Source organism: Perca fluviatilis, chromosome 17 (genome assembly GCF_010015445.1).
Source record: "Perca fluviatilis chromosome 17, GENO_Pfluv_1.0, whole genome shotgun sequence".
In the NCBI taxonomy this organism is placed as follows: Eukaryota; Metazoa; Chordata; class Actinopteri; order Perciformes; family Percidae; genus Perca; species Perca fluviatilis.
Genome location: NC_053128.1, coordinates 16,773,556 through 16,789,297, shown reverse-complemented (window position 1 = coordinate 16,789,297; position 15,742 = coordinate 16,773,556). Strand labels below are relative to the sequence as shown.

Sequence of the window (15,742 nt, the reverse complement as noted above, 5' to 3'; positions counted from 1 at the left end):
AGTCTAAATGCGTATAATGTATCCATGGATGAAATAAATAAATTGCATTTCTTGATATGTGACACAGTAGCAAGTGATTGAGCTTGCAGCAAAACTGATTTAGTTCACATTGGATGTTCACTGCTAAACGTCATAGTTTATAACTGTCTACAGTGACTTACGAAGAACTACAATCTGGCCAAATCACGCCTTCTTCTTTGGATAACGTTGGCAGACTCTTGTTCCGCGGGACTAACGCGGAAGTTGTAATGTGTAACACTCTTGGATTTGTTCTTGGAAAAAACGACCCAGCTTGTAAAATAAGGGGGGTTGAACATTTGGGAAACATTTTTTTCTTGGACTGCTGACGCGTCCACCGGCTCTGCTGTGCTGGAGGACCGTGGCAGCTTCCACCATGTTACTTCACTTTCTAGTTTTAGGGGCCTTGGTTTTCCAGGCTGAATGTTACTTTTCGGAGGAAATGTATCCGGAGGAGTCGAAGATGCAGCTTCCTACGGTGGTTTTCGCTATTATAGCCCGAAACAGTGCTCACTCCCTGCCCTACTACCTCGGAGCTCTGGAGAGACTCAACTACCCCAAAGATCGCATCTCTGTGTGGTGGGTTTTCCTGCATGAACACTGTGGACTGCACGCACTGCCAGGCATTTGTAGAGGGCTCTCCCTTTTATCCGACTATAGCAGCCGTTCAAAAGGTCAATGGCATTTAAATGAGTTTGTGAAAGCGGCAGCGTCCTACCCCTCCCCTGTTCCCTCTGCGCCTTTCAGTCCAGGCTGCTTTTCACTCACTGTGGGACTGTGTATTGCATGACGTTTGTTCAACTTCTGACTGATGTGTTTTCATAGAAATCATTTTAATAAAAAATATGTCTAAAACTAATGATTAAAACCCACAAACTGAACTGTCCTCTAAGGGTTTTAGTAGTATATGCCTCTGCGGGGTACTTAAGTGTAGTTATGTGTCATTAAGTGACTTTGATCTCATTTAAACTCCATTCTGCTTGGAAATGTCAAGTTTGATTTGGTGAACCTGGATCTAAGAAGAAAGATTAACTGTTCGTAGATTGTCTAACACTACAAAATAGATATGTGATACCATCTATAGCGAATAATGATGTAGTAACATTTAAATATGTGATTTGGATAATAGTATTGTAGGTGGTGTGTTCATAGCAGTGTGTGCAGGGGCGTAGCACAAAATTCTGGGCCCTGTAGAAAGGCATTTTCTATGGGCCCCTCCCCGCATCCACAGCTATTCATTCTAGCATCTTTTTGGGCCCTCCTCACATAAGGGCCCTGGGTACTCAGTCCCCTTTCCCCCCCAGTCCGACGCCCCTGAGTGTATGTATACAGGGTATTGAATCATATAATAATCCAGTATTGCAATAGATAAGTTGTGCTAATTTATTTACATTTTGGCCCAAAATGGCCTACTATACCTAGTAATTACCAGTTGTGGTGACCATTTTCTCCTTTAAAGAAAGCTTTCTCAGAAATTGTTGAAACTGTATGAAGGAAAAGAGATCCAAAGCATTTTTAATAGAAATATCACATTCAATAACTGTCGGCTGCTCCACCGAATCAAATGTGCTTAAAGGTCCCATGGCATGAAAATTTCACTTTATGAGTTTTTTTAACATTAATATGCGTTCCCCCAGCCTGCCTATGGTCCCCAATTGGCTTGAAATGGTGATAGGTGTAAACCGAGCCCTGGGTATCCTGCTCTGCCTTTGAGAAAATGAAAGCTCAGATGAGCCATTCTAGAATCTTGCTTGTTATGAGGTCATAACAAGCAAGGTTACCTCCCCTTTATCTGCTTTGCCCGCCCAGAGAATTTGGCCAACCCATGGGAGAGAGACATCATGGCTTTCAAACGAGAAAATTGGCAGTTGGTCAAGGCCACACCCCCACCCTCCACCTTGCCCCGCCCTCTCTCCTCCTCACTAGCTAGAGACACAAAAATGGCACATACTAAGGAAAGCTCATTGTGGGACTGGCTCTAGTGGCTGTAATTCTGCACCAAGGCATTTTCCCTTAGTTAAACCAGCATTTGAAAACCTATCAGCAATGTGCATTTGTCTCTTACAACCTGCCTTCTCTGTGCTCTTCAGGGCAGCCACGGATCACAATGCAGATAACACCACAGCCATACTGAAAGAGTGGCTTACTGTTATGCAGAAATTCTACCATTATGTTGAGTGGAGACCAATGGACCAGCCAACGTAAGTGAAAATATATGAAGGTATTGAACTTTATTTACCGTAGACTGAGGCAGACTTTCCCATTAGGCAAAGTCGGTGATTGCCTTGGGCCCTGAACTACCATTGGCCCCATTAACACCTATTAAACTTATGGTTAAGCTTGTATCTTACTCTTCAACTAATAACCATGTAATTCTAAAAATACATGCTAAAATGCATTGATGTATTAAGACCAAATGCCATCAGCAACCCCCCTACTAGCGAAGTAGCATGCCTTTGTTTGCCTTTGGCCCCCAAAGTGCTAAATCCACCACTGACCGTAGATCTGAGCAAATCTCATCCAGGACACTTCGATCTGTCTTTCTGTCTGAGAAAGTTTAATAACTCACCTTTTATAGCCTCTGAGTCTGTAGTGCACCTATTAGTCATAGTGGATCTACTGTGTTGCCTAAAGATAACACTTATTTTTACTTTGCATAATAAGGAATATTGCAGCACGCCTCTGCTTGTCCATACACCTTAGCTGTGTGGACATCTGTCTGAGCTGAAGAGGCCATCAGTGGAAAGTATTTGTGCATGTCCATTATACAGTCTGACTGATAATCTGCTTACAGTTACTGAACTTTATAAACTGGATCATTCTGGATGTATTTTAAGCTGTGTGTAGACATATACTGTGTGGTAAAATTTTTTAGAAACCATTTACCCGAATTAAATAAGTTGTAAATTATGAGATATGAGGAAAAAGTACAACTATATACTATAACGTCCTCATTATTTCTCTCTGTCTTAGGTCCTATGCAGGAGAGTTGGGTCCTAAGCATTGGCCCAACACCAGATATGAGTATGTGATGAAGCTGAAGCAGGCAGCACTCAACTTCGCCAGGAAACGTTGGGCCGATTACATCCTGGTACATAATAAGATAATCTTTCTTGTGACAGAAGTGTAAGATTCACATCAGCTCCCTCATTCCCTTGATTTATCTGATGAGATGTGTTCCCTCTTTGCTATTTCATCCAAGAAAAGGTTTTGTTCCAGATACATGACACTACAATCCCTCTCCTATTTTTCCCTCTTTTCATTGTCTCTGCTCTGTGTCTCTGTTTCAGTACGCCGACACAGACAATATCCTCACCAACCCAGAAACCCTCAACCTGATGATAGCAGAGAACAAGTCAGCTGTCGCTCCCATGCTCGACTCTCAGGGAGCATACTCCAACTACTGGTGCGGTATCACTCCACAGGTGAGTGTGAATAGTGATCGATCACCCACTGGAAGGGAACACATGAGAAAAACTGTGTGAAGGAAAAGTCAGTCATAAGTTTTGAGTTGGACACATGGGCAGAATGCAAAAGTACTACAAAATAACCTCTTCATATCTAGATTCCTCCAGCACATGCACCCACCTGTAAATATTTGTTTTAAAGTAAACATGCTTTTTAAAATATTTCCGTATGTTCACACTCTTCTTGTATATCCTCATCCATCTCTCTCTCAGGGATATTATCGCCGAACAGCAGAGTATTTCCCAACGCGTCACCGTCACAGACTGGGCTGCTTCGCTGTGCCAATGATCCACTCCACCATGCTACTGGATTTAAGGAAGGAAGGCATGAAGAAACTGGCCTTCTTCCCTCCTCACAAGGACTACTCGTGGCCCTACGACGACATCATCGTGTTCGCCTTTTCCTGCCGAGCTGCAGGTTGGTTAGTGCTGGTTTGTGGTTGTGTTTTTGTAATCTTATCCCCCTAAAGACGAGGAGGAAAAGAAAAATAATGTATGTACAAACACACTTACTTTACTGTAGATAAATGTCTTTTAGAGGGAAAACCTGATATTACTGAAAAATGAATATCTCATTCATTCATTTATGGATTAATTCATTTTTGCTGCTACTCAGAGGTACAGATGTACCTGTGTAACAAGGAGCGCTACGGCTACCTGAACGTCCCAGCCAAACCTCACCACACCTTGGAAGATGATCGCCTCAACTTCGTCCATGTCCATCTTGAGTCCATGAGTAAGAACAGATTAATACAAATTAACAAATACTGACAGAGAAATAATTTAAAGAAATGACACACAGACAAAATAAAATTAATATATACAGTATGAAAGGCAAAAAACCCTGCATTCATTTAATAATTCTTGTCTGACTGTATCAACCAGGTCTGTGCAAGTTCTTCATGTTGTGTTGGTTCAGCTTTGTTTTATTAAATTATGTCCTAACTTGTGTTCCCTCTTTGTCAAACAGTCGATGGTCCTCCTATGCACCCCTCACGATATGTCCATGTTTTCCCCAAACAGAGAGATCTCATGGGCTTTGATGAGGTAAACGACACCCCGCTGTTTTTCTTCTGGTAGGGGAGTAGCTATGTTTTCAGAAACACAATCATTTCTGATATATTAAAATACTGGTTACATTGCGTATACACATTTGATTTTTTTTTCCGCCAACATAGTAGTCTCAGCATCTGTGAAAAAACATTGTCTTGCCTGTCTTCACATCCGCTTTTAATTTAAATGTTAAACTCACACAATGGACTGTGAAATACTCCTGTTTACAGAAGTCAAAGATGGGAGTTAATGATATACATTTCAGTTATGACATGCTCCGATATGCTGATCCTCATCCTCAGATATATCTGATTAATCTGCGACGGCGTCCTGACCGTAGAGACCGGATGTTGTTCTCTCTGAATGAGCTGGAGATTGACGTCAAGGTGGTGGACGCTGTGGATGGAAAGTGAGTACACTCTCAGGGAAAAACTGAAGCTAGTGAGATCACTCAACTTGCAAAGTGTGTTTTGAGTGTGTCTATGAGAAAGAGAGAAAAATCAATACTGACAGAGATTGTAGATTAGAGAATGGTTGGTGAGAAGGAAAGAAAATCCCTTACAGAAATGTACTGATAAATCAGCTCGCAGTTAGGTTTAATTCATGGTAGGGGGTTCCCAATTAGTATCCTAATACTGTATTTAATGTAAATTCTGAATGAGAGTAATTGGAAAATGTCCTTTATTATGGCCATTTTATTTAGATGTGCAGGGTTAAAAGTTTTGAATCTGTGTTCATCCTCCTTAATCTGAGGTTCCAACTCATTGACACAGCCTTATTTCCCGCCTTTTTTATTTCACAATTTTTTCGTTCAGCTTATCGTCTATTTCTAATTACATTATGAGAAAAATCTGAATGAAGGCATTTTCGACTGAAACAAATCCAAATACATTTTTTGTATAGTATACATGTGCACAACATTTTGAAGGTAGGAAAATGTGCATTGTCTGTGGAAATAATATGATCTGTGTGTGTGTGTGTGTGTGTGTAGTGCACTGAACAGCAGTGACATTAAGCTCCTGGGTGTGGACCTGTTGCCAGGCTATTATGACCCGTTCTCTGGCCGCACCCTGACCAAAGGAGAGGTGGGCTGCTTCCTCAGCCACTACTTTATCTGGAAGGAGGTGAGAAGACACGCACATAAGACACGAAAGTCTTGATTGGTATGACTGACAGTGGTTTGCAGAGAACAATACAGGTTATATTATTAAAGGTGCTCTAAGTGATGTGACGCGTTTTTTAGGCTACAACATTTTTCGTCACATACAGCAAACATCTCCTCACTATTCTAGCTGCCTGTCCCCTGAACACACTGTAAACAAAACGTAGTCTCTGAAGACAGCCCAGGCTCCACAAACAGCAACAAAAACAAACTGCGCCAACCTGCCCCATGAACCATAACAAACAGTGTTCCAGCCAATAACTGACAAGAAGGAGCTGGTTGAGCCATCACTGCAGCAGCGTTAGCACAAAGGCTACTTCCATGAATGTGTATTCATGACTCAACCAGCTCCTTCTCGTCAGTTATTGGCTGGAACACTGTTTGTTATGGTTCGCTGTGCAGGTTGGTGCAGTTTGTCTTTGTTGCCGTTTGTGGAGCCTGGACTGTCTACAGAGACCGCGTTTTTTTACAGTGTGTTCAGGGGACAGGCAGCTAGCGGATAGTGAGGAGATGTTTGCTGCATGTGACAAAAAATGTTGTAGCCTAAAAAACGCGTCACATCACTTAGAGCACCTTTAAGTGATGATGATGGAATTGTGCTCTAGGGTTGGGGTTTGACTGGAATAATTGTTTCTCCGGGCCAAGTATCAAATCTGTTTATCAATACAAAACCTTCCAAATAATAGTTTTTATTGTATTCACGACAATTGATAACATTTTAGGTATAAATAAATAAAAAATAAATTTTGAAGAACTAAATTCAAAGAACTAAACTCAAATTTTGCCATATAGATTTGCTATGTAGCTAAATAACTACATGCATGTTTTGTAATTGTTTTTTTGATATAAAAAAAGGAGATTAAAGATTTGATTTTAAAAGTTTCAAGTTGGGTCTCACCAATGTCCCATCTTTTGTTTCTCCATCAATTTAGTTTTAATAACAAAATCCTGAATGTTTTTTTCCTCTGTATTGCATAACCATCTCTTGGTCATTCTGAAACAGATGTTTTACCCCTTTCTCCTCAGATGGTGGACTTGCAGATGGACAAGACGCTGCTGTTTGAAGACGACGTCCGTTTCCAGGCCAACTTCAAACGACGAGTCCTCCGACTGATGGAGGAGGTGGAGCAGGTGGAGCTCGACTGGGACATCATGTAAGCTGGACCAATTTATTCACACAGTTCTTGTTCAGGCAGGGATGAGTAAGGTAGGGTTAAGTCAATACAGTAGCCTTAAAAGTATGTTGTGTGTGTGTGTGTAGAGGAATGGGGTCAGAAGTCAGGAAGGCATTGCACATCACCTCTTTAAGTGTCAGTGTTTCTACAGGACATCGAAACACATGCTTTTAATTGAAATCATACTGAAACGATGAGACAAAATGTTAGACACACAATGAGAGCATTTTGAAAGTATCTATCAGCAGGAAGATTGAAAACGTACCGTCTTGTTTATATGTGTACTGTGGTTTCCATGACTTCCTGAAAATGGTTACACACATGCAGAACAAATGCTGCAAAAAAGATAATACTATTTCCAACACACTTGGCAAACAAACAACAGCCACATCACAGCAGATTTCAGGACTCAGATGTTTTGGACATTGCATTATTCATCTTTACAATGTTTTTTGTTCTTCTTCGTGCTCTTTTTTTTTCTCATTGTTTCTTAACATTGCTGCAGATACTTTGGCAGGAAGCAGGTGAATCCTGTAAAGGAGGAGGCGGTGGAGAACGTTCATAACTTGGTAATGGCCGACTACTCGTACTGGACTCTGTCCTACGCCATCTCCCTGCAGGGTGCCCAAAAACTGCTCAACGCTGAGCCACTGTCCAAGATGCTTCCTGTCGATGAATTCCTCCCCATCATGTATGACAAACATCCCAAGTACGTATGACGAAAGCACTAAAAGAAATTGTAGAAATTGTAATTTTTCGTGAACACCTTATGCTTTTCTAGATGAAAAGTTTGGTTGAAATGATGTAGTTGTTTTGTATCAATCATTTTCACATTCAACGATGGTGAAAGTTGTTTTTAGCACTCTGCAACCTCCTTCTGCTGCCAGACCTAAACATCTAAAACTGACCTCATAATTTCTAAAAACATGCTTCCCTATAGTCCTAAACTTGTATACACGCTATATATTTAGCCTAGTTGATTGTGGAGTTAGTAGATTAAAGAACTAAAGTGAAGTCTGCGGTTTACTTCTATGAGTTTCTTTGAAGGAGAGGAGAAAGAAGGTCGGGTTTGGCCATAATCTCTATTTTTGTCAGTTCAATATGTAGTGCTTGTCGAGCTGAATTGGAACCCCACATTTCAAAGTAGGTCTTAAATTGTTTGGAACATTTTTCTCTTTATGATGTACAGGTTTCATGGCAGCGCCTCTCTCCCGAAATGATTGTCTGGATTTTGAGCAATGTGGTTGCCAGATAGACTTGAACAGCAAGAGGGGATTCAGATGTGTTTGTGGCAGACTTGTGCTGAGCTTTTGTAAAATTAACATTTCTTGTTATGTTGTTTTGCTCCAGACTGAAATATCTCAGCATCTACTGAATGGAATGTTATGCAATTTTGATTGATTAACTTTGGCACCAACAATCATGTTCCCCAAACAAAGTTTGGTGACCCCTTAATCTTTTCAATTCTTGTTAAGTATGAATTAGTAAGACCTGCGGTCCTTTGCTGCATGTCATCCCCCCCCCATCTCTCCCCTTTCATGTCTTCACTGTCCTGTCAATTTAAGTCCTAAAATGCCCAAAAAATAATCTTAAAAAGAAAAGAAGAGGTAATTATCTTCACTCGAGCTTGTGCGCGGGAAAGTCACCGGACAAGACAATCTTCTGAACATAGCCATACTGAGAAATACAGAGAGTTGTGTGGTGCTGATAGTCTTGATTGGCTTTGTAGCAACTCATTTTGGCAACGGATTGAATGTAACATTTATTAATATCAAAAAGTTACACACTAAAGCTTTAACTCACACAAATTGGTTGTTTGTTTCTGTTTATTATAAAACCATTTCGGCATGCATTAATTGCCATCTTCAAAACACACACACACACACACACACACGTATACATACTGTATATAAAATATAAACTTCACCTCAAGACCTTCACCTGTTTTTTATTTATTTATTGGCTGCATCTATATATAACTCTGAACCAATTTATAACTCTAATCTCCCTGACATTAGCCCTAACCAAACAAATGGGGTGCTGACTGTAAGAGATGAAATGCACCTTGGGCTGAAGGGCCTGCAAACCAGAAGGCTTGGCAGTGTCTCTGTGCTCCATCATGTGTGGAAAACTGGCTTATAGCCAACCCACTTTCCCTATTCTCTCTCTCACCTCTGTGATTCTAATTCGATATGCTTGACTAGTCTAAGAATGCACAACGACCGCACACCACACACCAGACACCGATCCTGCTGTCGCCCTTCATGCTAAGAGTAACTGTCTTTAAAAATCAGCCTCTGTGTCCAAAATATCACTGATACTGATCACCACTGAATTGTAGGGGGACAAAATCTGTAATGCAGTTTTCCATACGTTATTAGGAGTTAAATATGTGTTATAGTCTCAAATTAATCAAATCTCCATCACTGTTCTCTCTCTGCAGTGAAGACTACAAGTCCCATTTCCCCAACAGAAACTTAGAAGCCTACAGTACACGCCCCCTTTTGGTCCAGCCCTGTCACTACGCTGGTGATCCCCAGTGGGTGAGCGACACGGAGACGTCGACTCTGTGGGACGATGACGCCGTACGCACCGATTGGAGGGGTTCCCACAAGACCCTGAAAGGGGCTGCGCCGGCACCCGACATGCTGTCAGCCTCCTACAGGGATGAACTTTAGTGCGGAACAGACGTAGCTGTAGAGAAACTGCAGGTCAAAAGGCCACGAGGTCAGAGAAACAGATGCTGAGAAGCGAAAGTTTCCCAGACTTTATTTCATTCCACTCTGTGTCCACACTAACCTACACAGTGTCATTCAAACAGGACTTTTTTCAAAGCATGTCAGCAAGTGTATGGCACAAGATAACTTTTTTCCAGAGGGAAACAATATAGCGGACAGTGTTCATTTTTTGTTTGTAAAGACATGTAAAACAATGGGTGTTTTAATACTTTTGCAGATGTCAATCCACCTTTTTAGAATTTTATTTTACATTTATTCAGACATTTATATTATGAGTTTATACTGTTTTTATGACTGATGTCAACAGAATTTTTGTTTGAATGTATGCTTGTGATGGTTTAGGTGCTTTTTGATGATTGCATGTTTATAATGCTAATTACACAGCTTTTTAAAAGGAGGCTTTACAAGAACTTTTATCTGTTAATCTGTTGAGCACTGACTGAGGCTCCAGTAGCTGCACTGTTCACAACTCCTGACAAGTCTGGACAAAAGTCTGCTGTTGTTATTGCTATTATTTCTTTTCCCCCCCTTGTTGTTATATCTGTCTGTCTATCCATTACTCCATCTGTGCATGTCTTCCATCGGGACTGTTAAGAGATACATTTTTATTTAACACAAAGCTACACTGACCCTAATTAATGTTTCCATTGGCTTCATTACCAGTTTTACCAGTTTGTACCTCATGGTTTCTAGGGACAGTATACAACTGTTTCAATGGTGCCAGATTATATTCAGGAAATATTCTGTTAGTGAAACTAACACATTGAATGTTGAATTTAAACAATTTTAGCTTCTTCTTTTTAAATATTAAGTTATTGATAAACTGAAATAGCATTGACTCATTAGACTACCTTTTCCTCTATGGCTGTGTTTTAATACTTTTTACATTTCACATTTTGCTACAAAAATTGGATTTCAAGGTCAGAGTTTGTATAATATTTATTTAGCACTCCTAATTCTACCACCACCGGAACATCTTTTCCACTTTGGCTTTTAATTTTATGTTTTTGGAAGTATTGAACAGTATTTATATAGACTTAGAAATGATATATGTATTGTTCTTAAAGTTATAGTGTGTAGTTTCTGTTGCCCCCATGAGGAATTCTAAGTAATGACAAAAAACACTGTTGGCACTGGCACGTCCACATGACGCAAGCCTTTGGTGATCGCGCAACCACCCCCACCCCTCCTCCACACAGTAGCACAACAATATTAGGTTGAGTAAATGAAATAGCAATAATTCCTACTCCTAATACGTTACAAAACCCATTACTAACCTGTTCAAGAGCAGTAAGGCAACATCCGTGTCTGACCTCGGCCCCTTTTCAGCGCTCTCCAAACAGGAAAAGCCACACCAATGATTATCCGTGTTTGTCTTCGCCATCGGTCACTTTCTTTTTTGGGATTTTGGTCCTGCTGAATCTGTACGTCTTTTCTCAGCAGTACAATCGTTGAATGACACATTACATGGGTGCTTCTTCGGGTGTATGTGGTTTCAGGCTATTTAAATTGACCGTATATAATTGTATATTCTCAGCACTATAATACTGTCATGGACAAATTTCATATATGGTGACTACTTTTGTCATTTTGGGAAATATTTGCATAAAATCAATGGAGCATGTTGAGATGTTGGCAGTGTCTAACTTTGGTTCACCTGATTTTCAGCATTCGTCCAGTTTTTTGAGTGCTGCTACTTTTTGGAGGGAAACCAGCTACTTTCCTGTGCTACATTTTGTGTTAAAAGATGACTCCAGACGCGTAGCAGAAGTCTGTAAAAGCCATAAACACATCCTTTAATAACCTTTCTGTAGTATCATTGGGATCCTTAATGTTTTGACAATTTGTCAGCAAAGGGTTGCAATGCAAGTAACTGATGTTGTAATTCTGATGTCCCTCATGGATTTAAATCACGATGAATAAGTTACTCTAAACTTATATTACATTCGTCAGTCTTCATAAGCATTTATGATGATCTGATTTCACATATTTGTTTTCTGTCTGTGATTAGGAGTGTTGCTTTTCCTTCATATGTCCTATAATTTATGTGTTGAGTCATCCTTGATGTGGTTGATGGATGAGTCACAAGACATGATGTAAAGCAAGCAATCAAAGTGCAATGGCTTTTCTGCCAAAAGCCCCCCCCCCTCTCTCTCTCTCTGTCTTTGCGCAATACATTTGTATTCAGATGTTATAAAACATGATATTAGGACAACTGTGTAGAAAACGTTAATAAAAAAATAGTTTTTACACTTTCTTCCACTGTCTGATTGTGGTTTTGCATTTCTTTATTAGTTAATAAGCCAAACTTCCTGTGGACAGAGAGGTAATGGAATTTTTTTTAAATACTACCAGATGTTGCAATGACAAGAATCCACCACAAGAGGGTATAATACATTTTTACCAGGTATCCCTGGATTTCATGATTCCATATTTGTGAATGGAAGTTATATTTTATAATTTTGTTGACTCCAAAATATTGACAAATGGAAACAAAACAAGGGGTGACTTGTTTTGCATAGTTATTGTTTCATTCATAAACTTTCATAAGGGACAATCAGTATAATCCTTATTTCACTTTAATGTAATATCAAGCATTGTCTCAATTTCTGTCAATTCATTTTCAAAAATATTTTAGTAGTTCACAGGATAATGTAAAACCTAAGGGGCCTAAACACCAATCAAAGTGAATCCATAAGTGCCATGCTCCAAATTTCTTATGCTATATGTTAACTGTATTCTGTGACTATTACTATTCAATCAGTGGATATAAAAAAATGAAAAAGCAGGTTTGTCTGCTATGTTACCATTGCCAAGGTGTAACAAGTAAAACCAAATCTTGTGTATCTACAGTATATACATACCACAGCTGTCTGCACATGCAGTATAGTATAGTATAATAGTATAGCATAGGCTTGCTGTTATAAGCATAAGCATATTACACACTTGCACATATACACACTTATAAAGGTGTGTGTGTGTGTGTGTGTGTGTGTGTGTTCATATGCCATGCTGCACATAGTTACTACTTCAGAAACCTGGTTATTCAACCACACGAATCAATTTCAGACATACAGCAACAGAGGAAACAGGATTGGCTGCAGTTCCTAGATTAAGCCCCTATCCTGCTTAAAGCTGTATGAACTGGAGAGAACCTCCTCTCACAGGAGGGAACCTAAACTCAGTGCCTTATTGGCTGCTGGCTTGAAGGTAGGGATTCATGAGGTCATCTTGGCAGGCGGAGCAACTGCATATGGCTAGGGCTACAGAGTATAAGGTTTCATAATGTTAAGTTACTTAGGCAGGATTGTTTCTGGTTTAAAAACTTCTCTTCTTTTCTTACCCTTTATTCCTCCACTGCAAGATTACCACAACTATGTTTCCAATGACACACACACACACACACACACACACACACACACACACACACACACACACACACACACACACACACACACACACACACACACACACACACACACACACAGCAGATCAGATGTTCTACTTCTGCTTGGTTTAGTCTCTGGACCTTGATGACTGTCAACAGCAGCTGCTCCTCTGATACTCCCCCAACCACCACAACCTGTTTTTTTTATAATTTAATCGAAATAGAACAAACAACAAATCGACTGCTTCTGCGTTTCCCCTTTGACACTGTTTTTGTGCTGAACATTCTCATAAAGGATTTACTTTCTCATGTCAAGTAAACAGTAGTTACCTCGATGTAACTCCAGATCTACGAGTATGTGCATAGCCATCTTACAGGCTTAGCTATTGGTTTACCCCATTGAGGCTCCACCTCGGCACCCTGAGGCAGATCAGGTGGTAGCATGCATGCCCTATAAAATAGCGGTTCACCTCTGCTCCCTTCTGACCTCAGCAGCTGATGACAGGGGCCATCTGGGTATGAATTTTGAGGGCTATGTATGTGCTCAAAGAACTGGAGTTACATAGCCTACAGATAACTACTATTTTTTATTTTGTACGTTATTTGCCCTATAATGGGCTTCACTATTGGTAAACACGTGAGGGGAAGGCTGTTAGGGATGTGCTGTGCTCCCAGCTGGGCCTGAATCCGTGCATACAGCAACTCAGATCTAACTGCTGACAGGGTGAAAAGAATTTAAGCAGACAAGCCACTGACCAAAACTTACCTGGGAGTCCCACAGCCTAACCATACACCTTGTACAGGATGCATGGCTCCCCCACAGGTGTTGCACCAAGCATGAGTGAGACATACAACCAGACATCATATCCCTGAGATAGGACAGCACAAAGGTAGAGCTGGGAGACCAGGCAATGTCTTCCAACGGCACGCCCGTGTAGAGGTTGGTTGACGAGGTAACTTCCTGGTCCCACCAAGGAGCACAACCCATTACCTCACGACCTGTACAAATAAAGAGCTCTTTATCTGGTGCCAGGGGCCTCTAGTGCCACCACTCTGATTGGCAAGCGCTCTGTACTGATTCTGCAGAGCAATTGCAATATTGGTCTCAGAGGCAGGAACATAAGCAGGCTAGGGGGCCATATTGGATGAGCCAACATGAGTTAGGGAGAGAAGAAGCAACCCTATCCCAGGTAGGGTGCCTCTAATCAGCAAATGTATTACAACTAGACTGAAAGACAGCTTATGCTTCAGTGTACTACAGTAAGCAGCTGCTTGTGCTCCTTCAAAGTCAACAAATCCAGCATAAGATGCTACATGCATCCCACAAATGCTAGCACGTCCTAGAGTTAGCCTAAGCAGTAATAGCAAGCAGAAGTGTGCGGGAATCATCAAAGAAGCAGCGGGAACGCAGGATCTTTCTCACTGACACGCTGGTCATCTTCCTCATGTAACTTGCACCACGTGTTATCCATCGGTGCCTCCTTCGCCAGTGCTGGGCAAAGCGGAGGGAGCGTTCAGTAGGGGTGGCTGAAGTGAAACTGACGTTCCGAAGCTTTGTCGAGATCCCGAAGCGCAGATGTTTCGAAACACTGATCCGAAGCGTGATTCAAAACACCCATGTCACGTGACCACGGCTAAATGAAACATCGGAGTGTTTCACGAGTGTTTCAACAGGTGGCATGAATCAGAGTTTGATTGACAGGGTCGGGAACACACAATCGCACATCAGTATAAAGGTGAAGTCAACGCATCTTGACCTCGTGGCTTTTGTGAGAGGAGTTTTATTTTGAGATAGCGGATTTTTGGTGATATAGTGACATTTATAGTGTGATTTCTTTAGTTATATTTAGGCTTACATTTAAATTTACACATTGACTGATAGGCTAGAGACAGACAGAGTATACATAGTGTCACATTCACATATTGATAGGTAGATAGATATATAGATAGACAGATAGATAGATAGATAGATAAAAATGGAGGCTCCACAGCAGAGAAATTAATATTTTTGAATAAAAATCTATAAAAAAAGTGAGAAATTGTGGCTTGATTGCTTTTATTAATATTCTTTTGTCATGACCAAAATAACATTATGCACAGTGAGGAGCCTACAGATTACAAGCTTCACATATTAGAAAAATACAGTAATAAAAAAATGGCTCATTGTCAAGGTTGTTTCAGATCAACACCTGCAAGTGACCACTAGGTGTCATCGCTGAGACAGGTGTGGGATTGTTTCGAAGCCTCGACACAATATGGCACATTTGCTTCAACTGTTTCATTGTTTCACGAAGCCTCGATCTGCCCACCACTAGCGTTCAGGCTGAAATAGGTAACTTCAATTGGGACATCGGAGGGTGAGGAAGGTGTGCTGTGACCTTATTCAAAGTGGCTGAGTGATAAAGGATAGTTATAGGGAATAGGGCATGCATGCCACCACCTGATTGGGCGTCAAGTGCAAAGGCGGAGCCTAGGTGTAAACCAATAGCAAAGCCTGTAAAAGGGATAAGCACAAATATAACTTTAATTACACAAACGTAAAATAAGACCAAAACACATTTTCAGTCTCAAGCATGTATACTCCGGTCAATTTGGTAGCAACCCAGAAATTTGGTTAGTCAAATCAGGACATTTGCAAATCAATTGCTGGTGTTGGGCAGAAACAACGAATTGACTACACAAATCAAGCATATTTCAGTTTGCTATTAATCAAACCCTACATAAATTATGATATAACATAA

General features: G+C 40.7%; 1 protein-coding gene across 1 annotated transcript; it reads left to right on the top strand.

The window, feature by feature from the left end:
• Window positions 1-209: 209 nt before the first annotated feature.
• Window positions 210-11,870, top strand: cercam (cerebral endothelial cell adhesion molecule). Its single transcript, XM_039780757.1, has 12 exons — window positions 210-597; window positions 2,109-2,219; window positions 2,992-3,109; window positions 3,309-3,443; window positions 3,699-3,903; window positions 4,102-4,221; window positions 4,456-4,532; window positions 4,841-4,947; window positions 5,530-5,662; window positions 6,727-6,854; window positions 7,381-7,584; window positions 9,319-11,870. Exons 1-12 carry the CDS (start codon window positions 395-397, stop codon window positions 9,551-9,553), a joined length of 1,776 nt encoding a protein of 591 aa, XP_039636691.1. The 5' UTR covers window positions 210-394; the 3' UTR covers window positions 9,554-11,870.
• Window positions 11,871-15,742: the final 3,872 nt, after the last annotated feature.